The sequence below is a fragment of the Amblyomma mixtum genome, chromosome 9, assembly GCF_055824585.1.
Source record: "Amblyomma mixtum isolate Tamu chromosome 9, ASM5582458v1, whole genome shotgun sequence".
Lineage (NCBI taxonomy): Eukaryota > Metazoa > Arthropoda > Arachnida > Ixodida > Ixodidae > Amblyomma > Amblyomma mixtum.
Genome location: NC_143020.1, coordinates 34,921,574 through 34,941,131, shown reverse-complemented (window position 1 = coordinate 34,941,131; position 19,558 = coordinate 34,921,574). Strand labels below are relative to the sequence as shown.

At 48.4% G+C, this 19,558-nt stretch overlaps 1 protein-coding gene across 1 annotated transcript in view; it reads right to left on the bottom strand.

The window, feature by feature from the left end:
- The window catches only part of mri (BTB/POZ domain-containing protein mrityu), a 185,022-nt gene that overhangs the window by 26,589 nt on the left and 138,875 nt on the right, over positions 1 to 19,558 (bottom strand). The window contains exon 3 of the mRNA XM_089559681.1: positions 14,263 to 14,358. Within this exon, the coding sequence (XP_089415807.1) occupies positions 14,263 to 14,358 (96 nt within the window). The remainder of the gene's footprint in view (positions 1 to 14,262; positions 14,359 to 19,558) is intronic.

Below are 19,558 nucleotides of genomic sequence, written 5' to 3'. Positions count from 1 at the left end.
CCCAGAACTCTGCCTGCAGTAAGCTTTCGCGCTTCTAAAACTTCTAACGCCTCGCATAACGAAATGCGGCGTTAAGGTTGCCGTCGGGGAAAAAAAAATATAACTAAAGTGCTCAGAGAACCGCGGAAGAGCTATAACTTCGAAGGCAGACAAGACAAACCCAAAACAAACCATAACGGTTGCAAAACTTGGACGAAAACGCGTGGTGAAAACGGGATATGCGCGACAGCCCACCCCCCTCCTTTCCACTCCCCAGAAAGAAAAAGAAAAAAAAAACGTGATGAAACCAGAAGGTGCGCAAGAATCGAAGTCTTGGAGAAACGAGAAACAAAGTGGGGGTTTCAGGAGTCGAGATGAAAGAAAGCAACAAAGGACGTGCGCAAACAACAGCAAAGACCGCTAAATAGAGATAACTTCTATGCCGCTAGATACATGCAGAAAAAAAAAGTACAGCGAAGGCGAGCTGCAATAATAACGCCAAAACGCGGGAAGGTGTCCCCATATAGGCGAGGGACACAGGAAAAGCAGCACACGTATTCCGCCGTCATACCCTCGGCAAAACGATCGCTCGTCCCATAGGCCTAATGAAGCCTGCAGCTGCCGCATTTCCGGGAGGAGGCAGCTCAGGGATAGCACGTCGGGAAGCCACACCGCGCGGGGCCACCCTGCAATCCCGCTGTTCAACGTGGCAGCCGTTCCGCGGATCTTGGCTAGAAATATTTGCTGCTACCGCAAAACCAGCGGATAAAACGGGGGAGGGCCAGAGCGGGTTTTAAGGCGAAAGCCTTTAATGCCTCATCGTTGTCGACAGAAGGCTGTCAGCGAAGGTGTCACGCTTTTCGGTTGGTCTAAATGGTTTTGAAGTCAGAGTGCGCGGATTCGGAGTAATGAGGTCACCCACGGATGCCTGACGCCCCCTTTTGGAGCAGACGACAACTAATAAAATAGTTTTCGTTCGCTCCGACAGGGGGCGTAAGGCGTCCGTGGGTGACCTCATCACATACCTGATTACTGCGAACTGAGCCACGGATACAACCGAACTCATCGAAGCAGAGAGAGAGAGAGAGTCGTGCTGAAGAAGCAGTCAAAGTCGGCAGTCAAAGTGTGTAGTTGTAATGTGTAGTCGAAGTGTGTAGTCAAATAAAGCACTAGTGCAGCACAGTCAGTCTCGCAGTCAATGCCAAACAGTGCGCCAGGAAACTCTTTCGCCTTGCAGCACTGTAGAGAGCCAAATTGCCCCATGATTTTTTTTTTCCTGCACAGCTGACATCGACCCGACAAGGGGATGCTGCACGGTGTCCAGAAAAAATGTGAAACACGCCGTTGCCAAACCCCGCACTGCGAGTGTTTGTGCGTGCTGAATATTTATGCCATATAGAACGTGCAGGATACTGCGAGACCAGCTTTCCGGGAGAGCACGTTTGGCTTCTTGTCCAACAAGGAGTACAACAGCAACGAGTGCAGTTCATCTACATGAGCTCCAGTTTCCGATCTGTCCGCCAACAGACTTCGTTTTCGAACCGATCATATAGCTTTTGCTACGTTAGGTGTGGTTTTGGTAAATTATTCGTCTGACTTAACCATGTCTCCCAATCAACAGTTGGAGTTCACATGCGACAGGTTGTTCGGGAGAAGATGTCATGCTTGTTAGTTGAAAGAGTCGCGAGGATTTTACGATAATTAAGCGACACACGGGACACTGGAGGAGCACAGCTTACGAAATTCTAGAGGTCCGTGTACGGTGCGATGTCAGTGCACGTTAAAGAATCGTAGGTGGTCGAAATTTCCAGAGCCCTCCACTACGGCGTCCCTCATAGCCTGAGTGGCTTTGGGACGTTAAGCACCCATAAACCAAACCAAACCAAAAACGACGGAGAAGAAATTGAAGTCGCGACCAAGCACAAATAACAGATAACGGCGGGGAGACTTTCCCCAGAGTACGTGCGTTTCTGCGAGTGCGCGAATACATATATATAGCCCTTCCCGGAGAAAAAAAAAGAAGCAAAACACTTGTCCAAACACGCCCGCTTTCGCAGACAGCAGACGGGACCTAGCTGCAGGCAGGAGGAGTCGACGGCAACGCAATGAAGAAAGGCAGCCCCAGAATAAACCCAGGAATGTTAGCGAAAATTACGCACTGAAACGCGAAATGAAAAAAAAAAATTAAAAAAAAAAGGTTTGAGGTAGCGCTGCAAATAACACGCTACGAGGGCTGTCAGGGGCACCCAGGCAGTAAAGCAAAGAAAATGAAGTAGAAAGGAAACGGCCCAGAGAACGAACGGTGACGAGAATTGGGTCGAGACGACAGGCGCCGCATTAAAACTACTGTCCAAGGTTAAACGGGCGAAGGAAAGAAAGCTACATATAAAGAAGGTACCGGCGCCGAAAGCAAGAACGAAACACGCCCGCCTCTTGCCCCCCCCCCCCCCCCCCCCCTCGCTCCTCACCCCCCCCCCCCCCTGTCCATTTTTTTTTCTGTGCGCATATATCGTTTTTTTTTTTTTTTTTAATGAGGGTCTAACGTCCCAAAGCGAGTCAGACTATGAGGGACACGTGTGCATATAGTGTGTAACAGCGAAACAACACAAACGACAAATACCTCGAGAAAAACCGCACGGGGCCAGAGCATCGAAGTCTTACGCGTAAGCCTGAACCGCAACTGTGTATCGAGGTGCGCGGAGCGGCAAAGTCGATCAAGTGCACCGGCAAGAAAAACAAAAAAAAAGAAAAATGCGACGCGCATAACTAATTGCGTTTGCTCGCCGGGCGTGTTCGCTTGGCTTATACCGCGTCAGCGCATGCCATCGCCGTCGTTCTGAGAGGGCGGGAGAAGGGCACGACGGGACGGCGGCAAGTGAAAAAGCACAGGAGCAAGAGGCAGCCAAACGAAACCCAAACAACGGACACACGGCGAACGCATTGGCATTCCTTCCGGCAAAGAGGCGCACGTGTGCAGAGACGTGCGGTCGATCCCGAAAATCCCGCTGACGACAGCGACACACGAAAACGACCACACCGCGTGCTCCGTCCAGCGTGCATTCATGGCATGCGTGCGAAGATAAAAAAAAACACTGGGAAATAAAAACAAAGAACAGGAAGCAAAAAAAAACGCATGAGCCGCACGCGATACAAGAGGAGCGCCTCGCGGGGGCTTGTTGTTTGGCGGGGCTGGTTTCTGGTTTGGTCAGCGTGCTATCCACGCTGCTATTCTAAGGCACGGACTGACTAGCTGGCCCGTGACTAACTAGCTAGTCCGTTTATTATCACTAAAAAGCAAAGAACAGAACAGGAGTAGAAAAACGACCACCGCGGTGGAAAACGTGACGAGCTTTCCGCATGAAGGAACGTATTTTCACGAAGACAGTTCAAAAAGGCTTCCTGCCGCGCTCCAGCACATAGCGCGACAAGAGACCCGGCATTTGCCGACGGAAGATATCACCAAACTCGCGAGGAGGTCTGCGTATACTGTGACGGGAGCCATGAGAGGGGTCTGTTTCTTTCGAGTTTTATTCTTCAACTGAACGAGTGAAAAGCCTTTCAGAATTTTGGAGGGAAGCCCCGGTGCTAAAATCGCAATCAAAAAGACTTATCCCTAAAGGTGGAATAAAAAAAAAAAAAAACCTCCGGCGGTGCCCTTTTCTGGTTTCCCTTTCTCGGGGTATACGCTGGATTACAGATGGCTCTTCGTGTCGTGTGCGAGAACGACCGGGTCACTCGACAAACCACCCAGTCTAATGGCTAGAATTCCAGCCTATCTTCCCGCAGAATCTTCAAAACATTAAGGCCCGATGCGGAAAGAAACGCGTATACAATCCGACTTCCTGAACACACCGTTGCTGCGCAAAACAGGCCAGTCATAAGCAACTATTCTGGACAAACCCATTTTTGAACGGGAACGAGTTTATGAACGCAATATTTTCCTACATTGTAAGATTTGACTATAACTATCAATATATCCGCCGGTCTCCCGTCCACAGGCTTGAATTTCTTTGCTACTAACGATTTTGAGAGCGTCAAAAGCGTTCCCCCCACTGGTTTTCTATGGTAGTCTTAACTGCTCGATGCGAGCGGTGGAAAAATTTTAAAAGAAAGACTGTGCAGCACATCGGAAGAATGGACCATTATATTCGATATTTCCATAACAGTGCCTCCCAATTTTCCAATATTCAAAATTTTTGCCCAAAGATGTTGGACGTGGGCTTCGTTTGGGCACTCCGTATTTAAGGCACCTACTGCATCAAAACCGTGAATAGTCAGCACGCCGCGGCTTGTTCAATGAGGGTCGCTCGAGTGCGGTAAAACCCGAAGGGGTACCCGGAGCGGGAACACGACCCAGGACTAGTTCAGTGTTCGCTCTCTGCTACCAGCAAGAATGAAATGTTGCCATCCCATCCCACTCTCTTTCATGTGCTGAACATTCCCTCCCAAATGCCTCAGTTGAGACATTGTTTCACCACGCGAGGGCAAAAACAGGCCCGGTTCATTGCCCATAAAGCAACAAACGGTTTCCTCTTTCTATGCGTAGCATATTGCAATCACTGGCCGCATTTGTTTTTCCAGTCCCGGACTGCTTGCTGACAGGTCTCGGCTTCCGCTCTGACAGGAAACAGCCTCATGGTCACATGACCTACTTGCCATAGGCTGATTTCGAACTCGGCGCCAGAGCCGGGCTCCCCCTCGGTTACCGTACAAGGACGCTGTCATCTGCTAGCAGACGACGCAAGCCACGGCCACCACGACGCCGAAGCAACGCCGTGCGCTTGATCATGATACTGAGTCGGTTTAAAGACTCTACTGTAAGCTTAGCGTAGGTGCATTACAGAACTCAGCTTCGGAGGTATGCTCGCCGCTATACTGCTTGCGGCGAAGTTCGCACCAAGTAGCCCAACTCGTTGCGGATCGGCAGATAGACGAAAGCCTTCGCAAAAATGTTGACAACAAGCTCTACAGCTGCTCCAGTATACGAGTGGTTCACCTGCGATGCTTTCAGGTAAGCGTACAGACAGCAAGTCGCAAAACAAGCGAACGAGAACCTCTTGACGACACGAGCAAACAATACGCGCTCGCAGCTTCGAACGCGCGTCCGTGTGCGGTGGATTTCAAGAAAATAAACGAAGATGCAAGAACAAAAAGTATTGCGATGGCTCAGAGAGCAGCTACGGAGCTCATGTGAAGGTTTAACGCATGATATCGACCTCCAGGAACACGAAAAATACTCAAAATGCACACGGTGCCAGCGCGGCGCGCAGCTATCGTCTGCTGCCTTCTCAGCAGCCCCAAGCAGCCCGCGGACTGCCATAGGCTAAAAACGAACGCGTTGCTATGGCGATGCAGGCAGGTAGGCGGAGCTTTCTGGCTGCCCGAGAGAAACAAATACCGGACTCGAGTCCGCAAGTAGTCCCGGACAGTCCGGGACTGAAAAACAAATGCGCCCACTCAGTTCAGCCCTTGGGCGCGGCCGGGCAGCCACCAAACCACGTGACGTGACGTCACGTGGTTTGGTGACGTGACGTCACCAAACCACGTAAAAAAACAAGAAAATAAAAATAAAAAAGAACGGCTGAGCATGGTGGCGGTTGCGACCGCCCCGTTTCAAAGGGGGCGCTCCTATCCATCCATCCATCCATACGTGACGGAGGAAAAGCTGCTGAGAAAATCGAGTGCCTCCAAGCAATACCTCGCGCAAAAACACCGCGCAATATGCAACGCATTCTTGGCTTAACCAAGCTAAGCCTGGGCATTTTTCCCCCCCATTATACCAGTAATACTTCTCCGATGAATAACGGTCTACCACAAAATAAACAGAAAAAAAAGTTTTTACTTTTTTCCCGTCGATTACATGCCCGAGTAGAAATGCATTCAGCAAAGTTGCTTTTAAGCGATGACAGACATCATCTGAAAGCCGCGCATTGAGAACACAGGCAGTAGTATAGGCAACGGCATCACAAAGCGACATAAACCCATACATATAAAAGAAAATAACACAATCCCGGGACTTCTGAGGCAATTACCAGACGAAGCAGCACTGATTAAAACACGCTAAATATGCGGGCGAACGCTTGTCGTCTGCGCGTACGTTCAAGCCCTCAAAATGCGCATGCGCAATTGCGGCTGGCGTGCACGTGGCGCTACGGTCAAATCTAGCATCGCTTCATTCGTTTCCAGGTCGCCAGTCTCCGACGAGCGCTGAAAAAAGAACACGGTTAGTTCGTGAAATGCATTCCTCCGCTTTCTGTGCCACAACAACCTCAAGTCGGTTCCATAAATCAGAAAATAGAGCTAGCCTGTCTACACGTGTCCTAGAGGTCATATCGAGTTGGAGTGGTGGAAACCGGCGTCTCGCTAGCTGACCAATATTATCAAACCGGGCAGCAGTCAGTAACAGTTAAAGAAAGCAGGGGTGGCTTAACGTAAAAGCAATCTAATGCATCCCGACGGTCATAACATGAGCGGCGGTCAGCCAGGATATTTGCCGCCAGGGTTGAGCAACCACAGCACTGCGAGTTTCGAAAGTAGCGGTACAGGGAGAAACGGATCGTCGTATACCTTCTTTGATCCGCCACGACGAGAAGGGCCCGCTTTGAGACGGCTTTCGTCATACAGGTCGAAGCCTGAAGACGCAGCGCAATATTCCAACTACTCCCTATCCCCCTCAAAACTGACTTGGTTCGCCGAAATGGACAAGCACAGAAGGTTAACTCGTTAAATTCGCATAACTTAAGGGTGCAAAGTATAAGACCGCCAGTCACTGCAGCGCTTTTCATATGGGACAGTCATAGCAGCAAAAAATGCACCGCCTTTTGCCTCCAATATATATATATATATATATATATATATATATATATATATATATATATATATATATATATATATATATTATGCGGCCCTCAGCTGCATTACACATCGCGATTTCGTGTCACATAACGCCGACGCAGCTCGGTGAGGTAGTGGTTGCTTGTCCAAGAACACCCCGCCCATGTAACCAGGTCCCGTACTCTTATGAAAGCTCACGCCTCAAATTGAAAAAAAAAAACAAACAAACAAATAAATAAATAAAAAAGAAGATTATCACCGCTCTGCTTATAACTCGCTCTTCATCGTGCAATATGCGCGGTTGAGCTGAGCTGCCTCAGCAGGCGCCCAACACCGTCAGCCACGCGCAATGCTTTCGTTTGTCCTTTTTTTTTTCTAAAGCGACAACCACCATCTTCAGCAATGCAATCCTGGCCGACACGCGGCAGTGCTCTGGCGTTTCGACACTGGACTCTCCGAAACGTACCTCGCGTCCGCACATAGTTAGTCAAGCCCCTAAACTTTGTTTAAAGGAGTTCTTATTGCAACCTCATACTGCTCACTTCATTATAACCAGCCGATGCATGTCGTATGAGCTCTTCAAGCTGTGCGGGAGTTATTTGCCATTGCGTGTATTGGGCCGCATTTCTGGCCGCATCCACTTCAGGCGCCCGACTGCCATAACGCAAATGGCGGTCGGTCAGCTGGGTTGCGTGCCGGTCGCGTTGCCCAACCTCGGCATAGCGCGTTACGAAACGAGTGGTATACAGAGGAGAGAGGCCGACCGTCGTTTGCTCTCTATGATGCGTCAAGATGAAACAGGCACGCTTTTATGCGGTATTTGTCATACATAGCGCAGGCTCGGTTAGCAGTGCCGTTCGCTAAGCACTGCACCCTCCCGCAAATCCGGCCTGGCTCGCACAAATGAACCAGCACAGAAGATAACATGCATAACTAAATGGCGCGCCGCACAGGACCAAGCACCGTAGCTCTGCTCACGGAGGAAAAAAAAAAAAAAAAAAACTTTGCAATAGAAACCACACCCTGTCCTCAAACTTTTTTAAATATCCCTCTAAAATGCAGCGCATTGCGTTTTCGTAGGATGTAACGCCGACGCAGTGCACTCAAGCAGTGGTAGGTTGTGGTAGGTTGGCGCGCCGCCCACGTAACGCGGTCCCAAGATATTTCGTTATTCGAACGGCTCAAAACTTACAAAAAAGGTACAAAAAAGTAAGTATCTGCCGAATAAACCCACTCAAGACTCTGCCCTCTGCGGTTGATAGCTGTCGTTGTCTGATTTCTAAAAACATCACGAACCTGTTTTTGCGCCAGCGCCTTGATCTACGCGAAATTTCCTACTTATTTTTTTTTTTTCGCTGAAGCGACATCCGTCTTTCAGCGATGCAAACTTGGTCAGCAGCAAGTTTGCGTTTCGAGACGTGACTCGAAGCGTGCGCTTCAGCTGCGTCGATAAGAAACGGGAAGCCTTTCGAACCGCAACCTTGCATTGCTCACATGATTAACCAGTTGATGAATGTTTTACGCTCTTCAAGATATTCGGCAGTCAACAACCCTAGTTCGCGCTTGATTTTAACAAAAGCCGAGAACATTTCGGATAAGCTTCCCACATGCTATAGTCGTAGATAGCGGTTCCGGCCGCTACCTACGGCTATAGATAGCGGCCTGAGAACTATGTGGTCGCTTCCAGCCAGCAGACAACACACAACTTGTCCCGGGTGCCAAGCCAACAATGATATAAGAGAGCGCGCATGCCGGCGCTAAAAAAAGAAGAAAAAAAAAGAAAGCTTGCGGTTTCGAAAGTGAACGCAAACTAGCGGCAACGCTGCTTCGACCTGTACAATCGCGCAATAGCAAAACGCGAACGATATGCAGCTGGCCTTCTACCTTGCTAATTAACTAGTAATCACTTCTCTAGTTCGCGGCTTTAACCATTCTGGCCTAGTTATCACCAGCCCAGCTAGACCCACTGCAGGCCAAAAAGGCCTCTCGCATATTACGCCAATTAAACGTATCCTATGCTAGCTATGGCCACCTTATACAAACTGCGCAAGCCTCATAATCTCAAGCGCCCACCTACCTGCGCTATCCGCTCCAAGTATGCCTTCTCTTGCAATGCACGTCGTTACTCTAAAGGACCACTGGTTACCTTCCCTTAGCGTTACATGCCCCAACTACAGTCTTTTAGCATTTCATCTCAAATGCACATCCAGGAACATGGGTATCGCAGCAATCAAATATAACGGAGGGCGCTATACGACTGCTTACGTGCGTTCAATGCGAAAACAGTTTTATTTCCTGTTTATTTTCATTTAATTTAAATTTTGTCTTCTTTTGAATGATACGGCAATTTCCTCACTGGCGTCCCAGGACCCTCCTCGCAGCGCCGCCTCTCCTCCTCCGCTCTTTTCTCCCTTGTCCTCTTTTTTTCTTTCACGGCTGTTGCGCTCTTCGGTCTATTCCTCCGGCAAGTCTGCCTCCGCGCACCGCCGCCGCGAATCTGCGCGTCTTCTGAACCGCGGCGTGGTCAGCGCGCCTCTCAATGTGCTGACGCATGAACACGTAGGTGGTGGTGGAAACGTTTATTGCCAATGATGTAAATCGTAGGGGGCGCCTGGTTTGCCGCAAAAGTTTGCATGATTACGAGCATTGGTCTGGGTATCGGGCATGCAGCAGTATTGGGTATTGAGCAGTCCGGGTTTGTAGTTGTCGCCAATGTGCAGCCTGCGGAGTGGTGAGGGACGGAGCGGGGGGTGCGTATTCCCTTCTTTTGTCTCGGTAATACGAGAGAATATCACGGAAGGAGACCAGGTAGTGCATTCCCTGCTCACGACAGTATGAGGCATTAAAGGCTTTCGCCTTAATAAAGCGATTCTGCTCGTATTGTCTTTCACAGCTATTCTGCCCCTGGCGAGCTTCTAGGGCGGCCGGCTCGCGATTTTCGCGTTGCGCTTCGAGCCATTTGTGTGGCCGGCACGTTCCTCGCGCAAAGAAGGCGCGACTGCGCACGTACTTAAAATGGCGTTAAAGTGCGATTCACACGACGGTCCGTTCGCCCGCGGCCCGCGCACTACCTGGTCTCCTTCCGTGATATTCTCTCGTATTACCGAGACAAAAGAAGGGAATACGCACCCCCCGCTCCGTCCCTCACCATAGCGCAGGCTGCACATTGGCGACAACTACAAACCCGGACTGCTCAATACCCAATACTGCTGCATGCCCGATACCCAGACCAATTCTCTTAATCATGCAAACTTTTGCGGCAAACCAGGCGCCCCCTACGATTTACATCATTGGCAATAAACGTTTCCACCACCACCTACGTGTTCATGCGTCAGCACATTGAGAGGCGCGCTGACCAGGCCGCGGTTCAGAAGACGCGCAGATTCGCGGCGGCGGTGCACGGAGGCAGACTCGCCGGAGGAATAGACCGAAGAGCGCAACAGCCGTGAAAGAAAAAAAGAGGAGAAGGGAGAAAAGAGTGGAGGAGAAGAGGCGGCGCTGCGAGGAGGGTTCTGGGACGCCAGTGAGGAAATTGCCAATGATACATCTAGACAGTAGTAAAGCAAGGTATACACTAGCTTCACCTATGTTCCCCAATAAGCAAAGCAGTTTTGTGGCCTCTGTGGGTTGTGTGCTCGCCTGGCAATCTCAAAGTCACGGGTTCAATTCCCCGCACCTTCGGGTGAGATTTTATTTTTGTCTCATAACGCAGTTACGTCATCTGGGATTTCTGAGACCACTGCTGCAGGTCAACGCCGACGACGCGAGTTTCTCCGGGCATTGTTTCTCACGTTATACAATCCTTTCGCTTTCACCTTTACGCGCCCGCAAGGTTGACACTCACGTTACAATCATGGTGGCGTTATATTCGGGTAAGCGCATTATACCGGATCAGAATTATACCGGATCAGAATCAGAATCAGAATCATGTTTATTCAACATCATATCGATGTTGGGTGCGTCGACAAAAAGCCAGTGAAAGGCTTGACGAGGCCGACGCACCCCACAGAGGCATTGCAGTGGTACACAAACTTCGGAGCACTTCCGAAGAACAAACGAGCATACAAACAAACAAAATAAATAACAGATTTGGCATTAGCTATGCATCAATTCGGACTCCTTGTTTAATTGATGCGGGAGGGTGTAGCTCAGCATTTGATAGCCGTAATTGGTTCTCATCCTAGGCACATACCATTTGGGTGTCGCTCGTGTAGAGTACTTTGGCTCTTTACATTGTAAACCTGACAGCTTTGCCATAGGGCAATTATTTTTATTAACACTGGATTTATAACGCCATGCTGTTTCAGGCTTTCAGGATGTTTCAGGCTTCAGCGAAAATTTTCAAGAATAGGCTTTTTGGGGCAAAAATATGCCTTTTTCGGCATAGTATTACCCATGTTGGCGGAAACCAGAAAACCGGTGAATCGTCTCAAGTAGTAAGCTGATTAACTAACTTTCAGTAATTAACTAATAGAGTTAGGCGACTAGTTGCAATCAGATTTGTAGCCGGTCGTTAGGAATAGCCATATCAGTTTGTAGATCTTCGAAAACGCGATTACCCTCGCCCCTGTAGCCCAACCAAATCTGGCTGCTTCGGCCGAAAATGGTTGGTTGGTTGGTTTATGGGGTTTAACGTCCCAAAACGACTAAGGCTATGAGAGACGCCGTAGTGGAGGGCTCCGGAAATTTCGACCACCTGGGGTTCTTTAACGTGCACTGACATCGCACAGTACACGGACCTCCAGAATTTCTCCTCCAAAGAAATTCAACCGCCGCGCCCGGGATCGAACCCGCGTCTTTCGGGTCAGCAGCCGAGCACCATAACCACTGAGCCACCGCGGCGGCTCAGCCGAAAATGCATGCGCTTTCGAAAGCATGCAGGCAAAGCATCCCCTCCGGTGCACGCAACTAGTCGAAAAAACCAAATTGTGTCCAGCCAGAGCACCACGGGTAATCGCGTTTTCCAAATTCTACAAACGGATATCGCTACTACTAACCACTGGCTACAAATATCTAATTGGAGCTAGGTGCCTAACTCTACTAGTTCAAAAGTTAATCATTAAAAGTTAGTTAACCTGCTTACTACTTAAGAACTTAAGACGATTCACCTGTTTTCTGATGTCCGCCAACACTGATGTGTCCGCCGCAAAAACCATATTTTTACTCCAAAAAGCCTACATTTGAAAATTTTTGAAAGTGTTCGCCGAAAAACACGGGATATTTGCGCTTTAAAATTGCGGTGCGTATATTACACAAACGAATTATTCCTGCAAACAGGCAGGCCCGCGCTCACCAAATTTCCCTGGCGTCTGAAGTTCTTCGTTTGGTCCGGTCCGTGAGTAATCGTGCTCAGAACAACGCCGCCCGTTTCACTCTCAGCACTGCCGACCTGCGAGTGTTGCCCGCAGGGAAAGCAACGTCGCTCTACGGCGAACTCACAATTCCGAGCGGAGATAGTCGATCGATTAAACTTTCTTCCTACCAGCGAAGAGCGCAAACCGAAATGAGCTCGCTGCTATTAGAGACCACTGCATATCGTCACGGAAAAGCCACTTAGCGCAGATTTTTTTTTTTTTATCGTCACGATAAACATTTAGCCAGGTTCCTCTTTTAGTTTTGTCATTGTCAGGACATTGGCCCCAAGCCAAGTGGTACTCGCTTGCAAAGGGAGAGGAGGTGAGGATTGGTTACTTGTCTGGCCAAGCAACAGAAGTGTCTTTCCACGCCATTAGCGTCATTCGATACTTCCTATACTGGTCAACCTAAAAAGCATGGAAACACCTTACTGTCGACCACGTATCCACTTATGACGACAGCTTTAATCAGCCACGCTGATAACACTCGCCGATTGGCACGTGTTATGTGTAATATAACCGAATGCAATTCAGGGTTCACTGAATCAACGAATTATCGATTAGAAAATTTTACGAAGTGGTTTTGGGCCCGGAGGCATAACGTACCATGGCTATGACGACAAGCGCAGCTGTAGACGATACATAGGCGGGAGTAAATTTAACGGGTGAACCAGCGCACGCAACAAGATAACAATCTAGGTGCGGCGATAGCACTTAGAGCACTAGACGGTCGTCAGGTTAAAGTGATGAGGATTGCTGGCCACTGGTCAAAGTCAATAAAGATGGAAAGACGTTTCGGGAGCGCTACGGCTCCCTTGTTCACTATGAAGCAATCGGCGCACGGATCCCGCGAAAGAGCGAAATGAAGATAATAGAATCCGATCTGCGAAGAAACGGCTATCCTCTTTCCTTCATCAGGAACACCGAAAGAAGAATGCCAGCGAATCAGCCTGCCTCCGAAGAAATCGATAGCACAGAAAAACCAAAAGAAAAACGAGCTGCTGTCCCATACGTAGCGTGAATTAGCGAAGCGCTTGCACGTATTTTCCGCAAGCATGGTGTCAACATCGCGCACGTCCCCACTGGCAAGGTACGAACAGAACTGGTGAATGTGAAGGACAGGCTCCCTCGTGAAAGGTTTCTAGGCGTAGTGTTTGAAATTGACTGCGCCGATTGCTCATCAATATATATTGGTGAGACAAAGGACTTTAGGAGACGCCTGAGAGAGCACCAGAACGACGTCCGAAACCAGAAAGTAACATCTAACGCCATCGCCGAGCATGTGCAAGAATCCGGCCACGAGATTAACTGGGATCAAGCAAAGATATTGACAACAGAAAAGAACACATCAGCACGGCAGAATCTTGAGTCGCTTATCATACAGACATCGTCTAACACACTAAACAGGAATGACGGGACTCTACATCCTACCTATGCTATATCATTAAAAACGCTACTGAGTGCTACAAAAGGACGGATCCGTGCGCCGATTGCTTCATAGTGAACAAGGGAGCCGTAGCGCTCCCGAAACGTCTTTCCATCTTAATTGACTTTGGCCAGTGACCGGCAATCCTCATCACCATGATTCCGGCGTATAAAACACCGAGAACTGCCTCACACCTTGTAGAAACTAATGCGCGTGGTCACAATTAACTCCACAGGAATCCAGGCGTGTCTCGATTGGCGAAAGGGGTATGAGGCCGTTTGCTGGTGGTGATAAATCGAATGATAGAAGAATAAACAAAAAAATGGGGGTGGAGGCACTAGACTACAAGAAAAATGAGTGAATCAATGAACAAAACAGCGTAATTGCAAGAAAGAGGGCACTGACAGACAAGAGAGACGCCTCCTCGTTTTTGCCGCGCTTAATTTCGCGCCCTTGCCGACTCTCTCAGCGTGACGCACAGACAGGAGCAAGCCAACGCGTCATCTGTTCAGGTGCTGGGTTCGGCCGCCGAATTCGGTCACCCTGGAGAAGCTTGGGGGCACAGCGCCGACAGCGCGTCCTCTCCACACGTGTAGCGGATGCACTTCTCCCTTCCCCAGTATTCTAATTGCAGTTCAAATTCCCCCGGAGAGATGGGGCGACACTCACTTGATCCGGGCGGCCGCACTGTCCCGTCTGTCGGAGCCTTCCTCGTCGTCGAGTTTGCTCACCAGGCACGGCTTGAGCTTGGCACCACCGGAGAAGCTGCGAGTGAGGAAAAAATATAACAAAGGTGTTAATTTACTGCTTCAGGTTCTCAGTACAGCGGGGAAAGACAAACCGGAAGAACTACGAAAGCAGTAAGATGGGGTAGGTTAGTTTTGGTTAAGCGAGTGAAATTCACGCGACGAACAAAAACGTCAATGGGAGCTGCTCAAGTAAGGAAAGCATACAATGATCGTTGCCAAGCACTTCACTCAACGGAGCGCCGAAATGGTGATGGAGAATTGTTCGCCGAGTCATAAGTGGTGCGCTTTGTTTACGCGCCCGAGAGAAATGCGGCAATGGAAACATAGCTTCTCGCAGGTAAACTAATGTAAATTAAAGCAACGCTGAGAAGGTTTAGTAGAAATGCAAAAAAGAAAAACACATACCACCCCCTTTTCTTGCCGCTGAAGTAAGGATGATAACATTATGCAATACCGTTCAAAATTCACACTTATACCGATTCAATACGATATTAGAAACTTCTACTCATTAATTACTGCAAGTGCACTGTTTCTTGTGACACGCGCTCAAAGCATCCTTTACACTTCCTCTTATCCTTAAAACGACAATGAGGATAACTCCACCGAATTATTATCAGTGAAAATTGATTTGCTGTCTCTTTATGGGTATGTTGACGTTTGCACGGCCCCACAAGGCAATCTTGTGGCCGAGAAAGCAATAAAAAACACTCGGTCGAGGGTAGAAGTAAGCATTTTCATGCTCTGCAGTGCCGGCAGAGCCCATTCCGGAGAGTGGAATGTGCTCTAATGCTCCCATTACTCAAGGTCGCGTTAGAACGAAACGCAAGGTCATTCAAGTGGCACCGGTGGGTGGTACCATTGGTACACAGACAGTGAGCCACTTAATTGGCGCAGAATGTTCGGAGTGGCATCAAACGATTCAGCGCGTTACGGAGCATAAGAGTACTAGTCGAATCAAAACGTCACGCATCATACGGATTCGCACTGGCGACCTTTGGTTCACCAAACCGTGACTCCTTTTAAATTTCAAACGTCCATTACGGCCAAACTAATCGACGTAAGACATTCGAAGTGGTGCCAAACGATTTGGCTACTTGCGCTGTATACGTTGGCATCGAAAAAAGTAGATATACGGATATAACGAAAAACTTGTACCGGATGCTGCGAAGACGGCTAATGACGCAATATTCGTTCGGTATTGGTAACGCTCGATACTCATACGCTGCCTAAGCGTTTTGCTCTTTTCTCCTTAAAAAGTCGCACTGTATGCCTGTTCATTAGCCGTCGCACTTTGACGACAAAGCTGAGCGACGACTGATCGTTAGAATGAAAGCGGACATTGTACAGACAAACACCTCACTTCAGCCCCTTCAGTAGTGATGAGAAAAAAAAAGCTGATTATCGCATCTACACAGGCCAGCAAAGGCTAATGGACGAGTGGTAAACGGGAACAAAGAAACTCATCACTTTCAAGTTGCAAATAACGATTTTTTTTTTCAACCACGTATTCATGCTCCTTTATGCGCTGTAAATGATCGACGAAATGTTCAGGTGCGTGATCAAGCAAGGCAAAATTTCGGGCATCAAGGAGGTGAAAGGTATGAAAGGTTTGAGCAATCAAACCGGCGGTGCTAGGCGGCGCGGTATTTCACCCGAACCTTTGAAACTGTCCTTCTTCCAGCGGACACTCAAAGCACGAAATTGGAGCCCACGCTAAAGAGAATTTTTTTAAAAAAGTAATAAAACAGCACTCAAGTCACGCCCCACCGCGGTGATCAATCTTGACACGTGCGCTTTTTTTTTTTTTTTCGCCCATCAAGAGTCCCGCGGACGGCAGCGCACACAATGGAGCCTCGACGATCCCGTAGCCGAGATTAAATAGTGCAAAAAAACCTTTCAGCCCTGTTCTGAATTGGCTCCGCTTCGAATTGAAGTGCATAAAAGGCCGTGAAAAAGAAAATGAAGAAAAGCGCGCTTTTTTCTTTCGCGCGCTAGCTCGACACAATGGCCGCTGCGCGGCCAATAGAAATCGTCTTTTAAGCTGCCGCAGTGGAACTTAAACGCAAGGAAGCGGCGCGCGGTCTTTTGGAGATCCTGCTAGCCGAATTTTTTTTCTTGCACACGTACAGGCTGCATAGTTTTCTATTCAACTTCCGTTTGCTACGAGTATCCGCGTCTGTCTCATTCGCTTCAGCGGTTAGTGAATCGTCGGACGTCCCTTGAGTTGGGCGCCGGCGGACGGAATGACAAGTTAATTGCTTCGCGAAGTAGACAGTGCCTTCCTGTTGGCGGCTTTCGCTGTTCATTCGTCACGTCAGTGTTCCAGCTTCACTCTACACGTCTTTGCTGGGATTTTGCCACTTTTCCTTGTTTCTTTTATGGAGTTTGCTACTAACGCGCACTGACTTCGGCTTTTTGTTTTTCCGTGCTGGACGCTCTGAGACGCTGGTTTCTGCAGCTCACGACAAATCGCGACGTGAAATAACAGCAAACCTGATTTAATGGCGCTAAAATTAAATAAATCCTAGAACGGCTCCTCCTCCAGAGGCTGCAAATCTTCCAGGCTACCAACTAGTAGTACAATGTCGTCCGCATACATTAAACCAGGGACCCCCTGCTCTACGACCACTCCGCCTGATTTATACGAGATTATAACCTAGATTACATTCTTGTAAACTTCTTTCCAAGTTGATCACATAAATCGTGACGAGCAGCACTGATAACGAAAAACCCTGCCTTAGTCCCACGTGTACCTCGACTTTTTCTCACTTTTTATCCCCAGGGTTGCCAGATTGGGCTATTAATAGCCAATTTGGGCTACTTTTTGTCCGAGTTGGCGTCAGAAATTTCGTTTTGGCTATGTGGCTACTTTTTGGCTACATCTTTTTATGCGTGAAAAAAAATGTGCTCTGTTACAATAACGCAGGGACAGAAATAAAAGGCATGTTGGAATCAAATGCAGGCTATTGCAGGGTAAAGAAATTAAGCGCGTCTGCTACAAAATGACAATTTGTAAACGCTGTGTTCGAGAAAACTTGTGTGTGTCAGGCGGCCAGGGATCATGGCCTTTCGATTTCTTTTATAAACAGTGGACACTACGTGAAAGTTGCCCCCAGGAACCACTTCACGGCCTATAGATTACACTTAATTCGCGAACTAACCCCACCCACGCCCGCGCGACACCGAACATAGACTGTTGCCGTCTGCACACGTGAGCGTTCTCCCATTGACGGTGTACCACGGGTGACCATGGTACCAGAATAGAGCTAAAACACAAAGAGAAATTAAGTCTCTACGTGGTACGAATGCGTAAGCATTAAATGCTACTGTTTCGCTTCTGTTGCGTGGTTTCGTGATCATCACGTATTAATCGTTAACCGTAGACGTGGCCTAGTGGTTTGGGGGTCCGCTTCGGCTGCGGTAGGTGGCTGGTTGGAAACCCACCGCCAGGAATGTTCTTTTCTTGTATTGTTTATTCTGGTTCTGCGAACACATTCTGCTCAAGATACGCATGAGGAAAGTTATGCTTACGCATTAATAAGGTATTCTTCTGTTTCTTCCTAATCTCGTGGTGGACGCACCAAGCGCGCAACTCGCAAGAGCCTACGCTTTTTTTTCAGCCTCAGGCGGCACACGTGCAGCCCTCGATATTCATCGCGAACTACGCGAGAGCGCCGTGTCCGTTGCGTAATCCACGTGCACTGATACGGTGCCATGGCGTCATCCTTTGGAGCGGCGCGGAACCCACTGTAAGAGCGAAATTCAACAGGATAGTTAAGCGGGCGAGTTGGTGATACATTATGCAAAAAAAAAAACAGCGCGAACAGCGCGTCTCGTCCCCGTTTGTTCGCGCTGTTTTTTTTTGCATAATGTAAGAACGAGGACGGCGGAAGTTAGTGGCATGACATGGCATTAGATCCGTCGCTACGAGAACTTTAATCAGAATGGGCAGGTTGGCTATGTACATCCGGAACTACAAAAAGAAATGGAAAAAGGAGCCGGAATTCAAGGTTAAAATGTTTTTCTCATTATTGTGAACGTACTGTTAGACTGAAGATGAAATCGGCAGAGATTATCATCTAATGGCACATATCCTTAATTTATTCTGAGCTCATGCATATCGTGGAATGTAGCTTCAAGAAGGCGCATGCTATAGTCGGATACAACTTAAGTCTGCAGTGAAGCTCCGCCCACATTCAGCCTTCGCGCACAGAATTCCTCCACGACGAAAAAGTAGTCCGCTGCTTAAACGCTTCTTGTTACGTTAACAAGAAGCTTATGACAAGAAAAAAATTATGAGCTCTAGAATTTTTAATCACGAATTGTTTGATACAGTCAAACGTTAAAAAGCTGATTTCGTTTACACTTGCGATTGGCCAGCGGAGTAATACAAGACACCGCGGACCGCAGTCCAGTGTTAGCAACTGCTGTTTTTTTAAGTTGTATCCTACTATAGGTGCTTTGAGGTGACGCTCTCAGCGAGAACCTTTCTCTTAATGCATAAAATTGAAATGTGAGGCTGCGTAAGTATAGAGCAAGGTATTTTCACTGTCGATGTGTGTAATGTGCGCGCGATCATTTTAAGGTGAAATATTTATAAACCAGAGCTCCGATTGCGTTGTATAGCGCCGCCGTTCTTTTCCGCGTGCAGACTGGCTGTCGTAACCCGTTTCAGGTGATATGGCCTACTGCCGCACATGAAAAGTGGAACTGCGGCCCCATCTTGAGGACCTGGTTAGCGCACCTGGTTAGTCGTAGTGGTTAGCGCGCATGAGGGATGCGAAATGTAACTACGGAAAGAACACACCATGGGCACCACCTCAGACGGAAAAGAAATCTAATATGTAAATATTCTTGCCGAAAATTAATTTAATTGGCTTAAGAAATGTCGTCCCAAAAACAAACATTTTTGGCTACTTTTGGGCTACGCAAAATTTTCGCTTTTGGCTACGTTTGGGCTACTACGCAGGCCAATTTGGCTACCAGAGGCCGGAACCATCTGGCAACCCTGTAAATTATCCCCTCCCATGTAATTTCAGCTTTATTATCTCGGCCTAATTCCTTTTGCAATTCCATTACCTCAATGGACGATACTTTCCCCTTTAAGTATGAACCACAGGAGCTCCCGATTTACGTCGTAAGCTGTACTTAATGCCAGGAACACTTAAGAACACTGTTTTCCGAGAGAGCACGGGAACGGGACTTTCCAGCGCTGT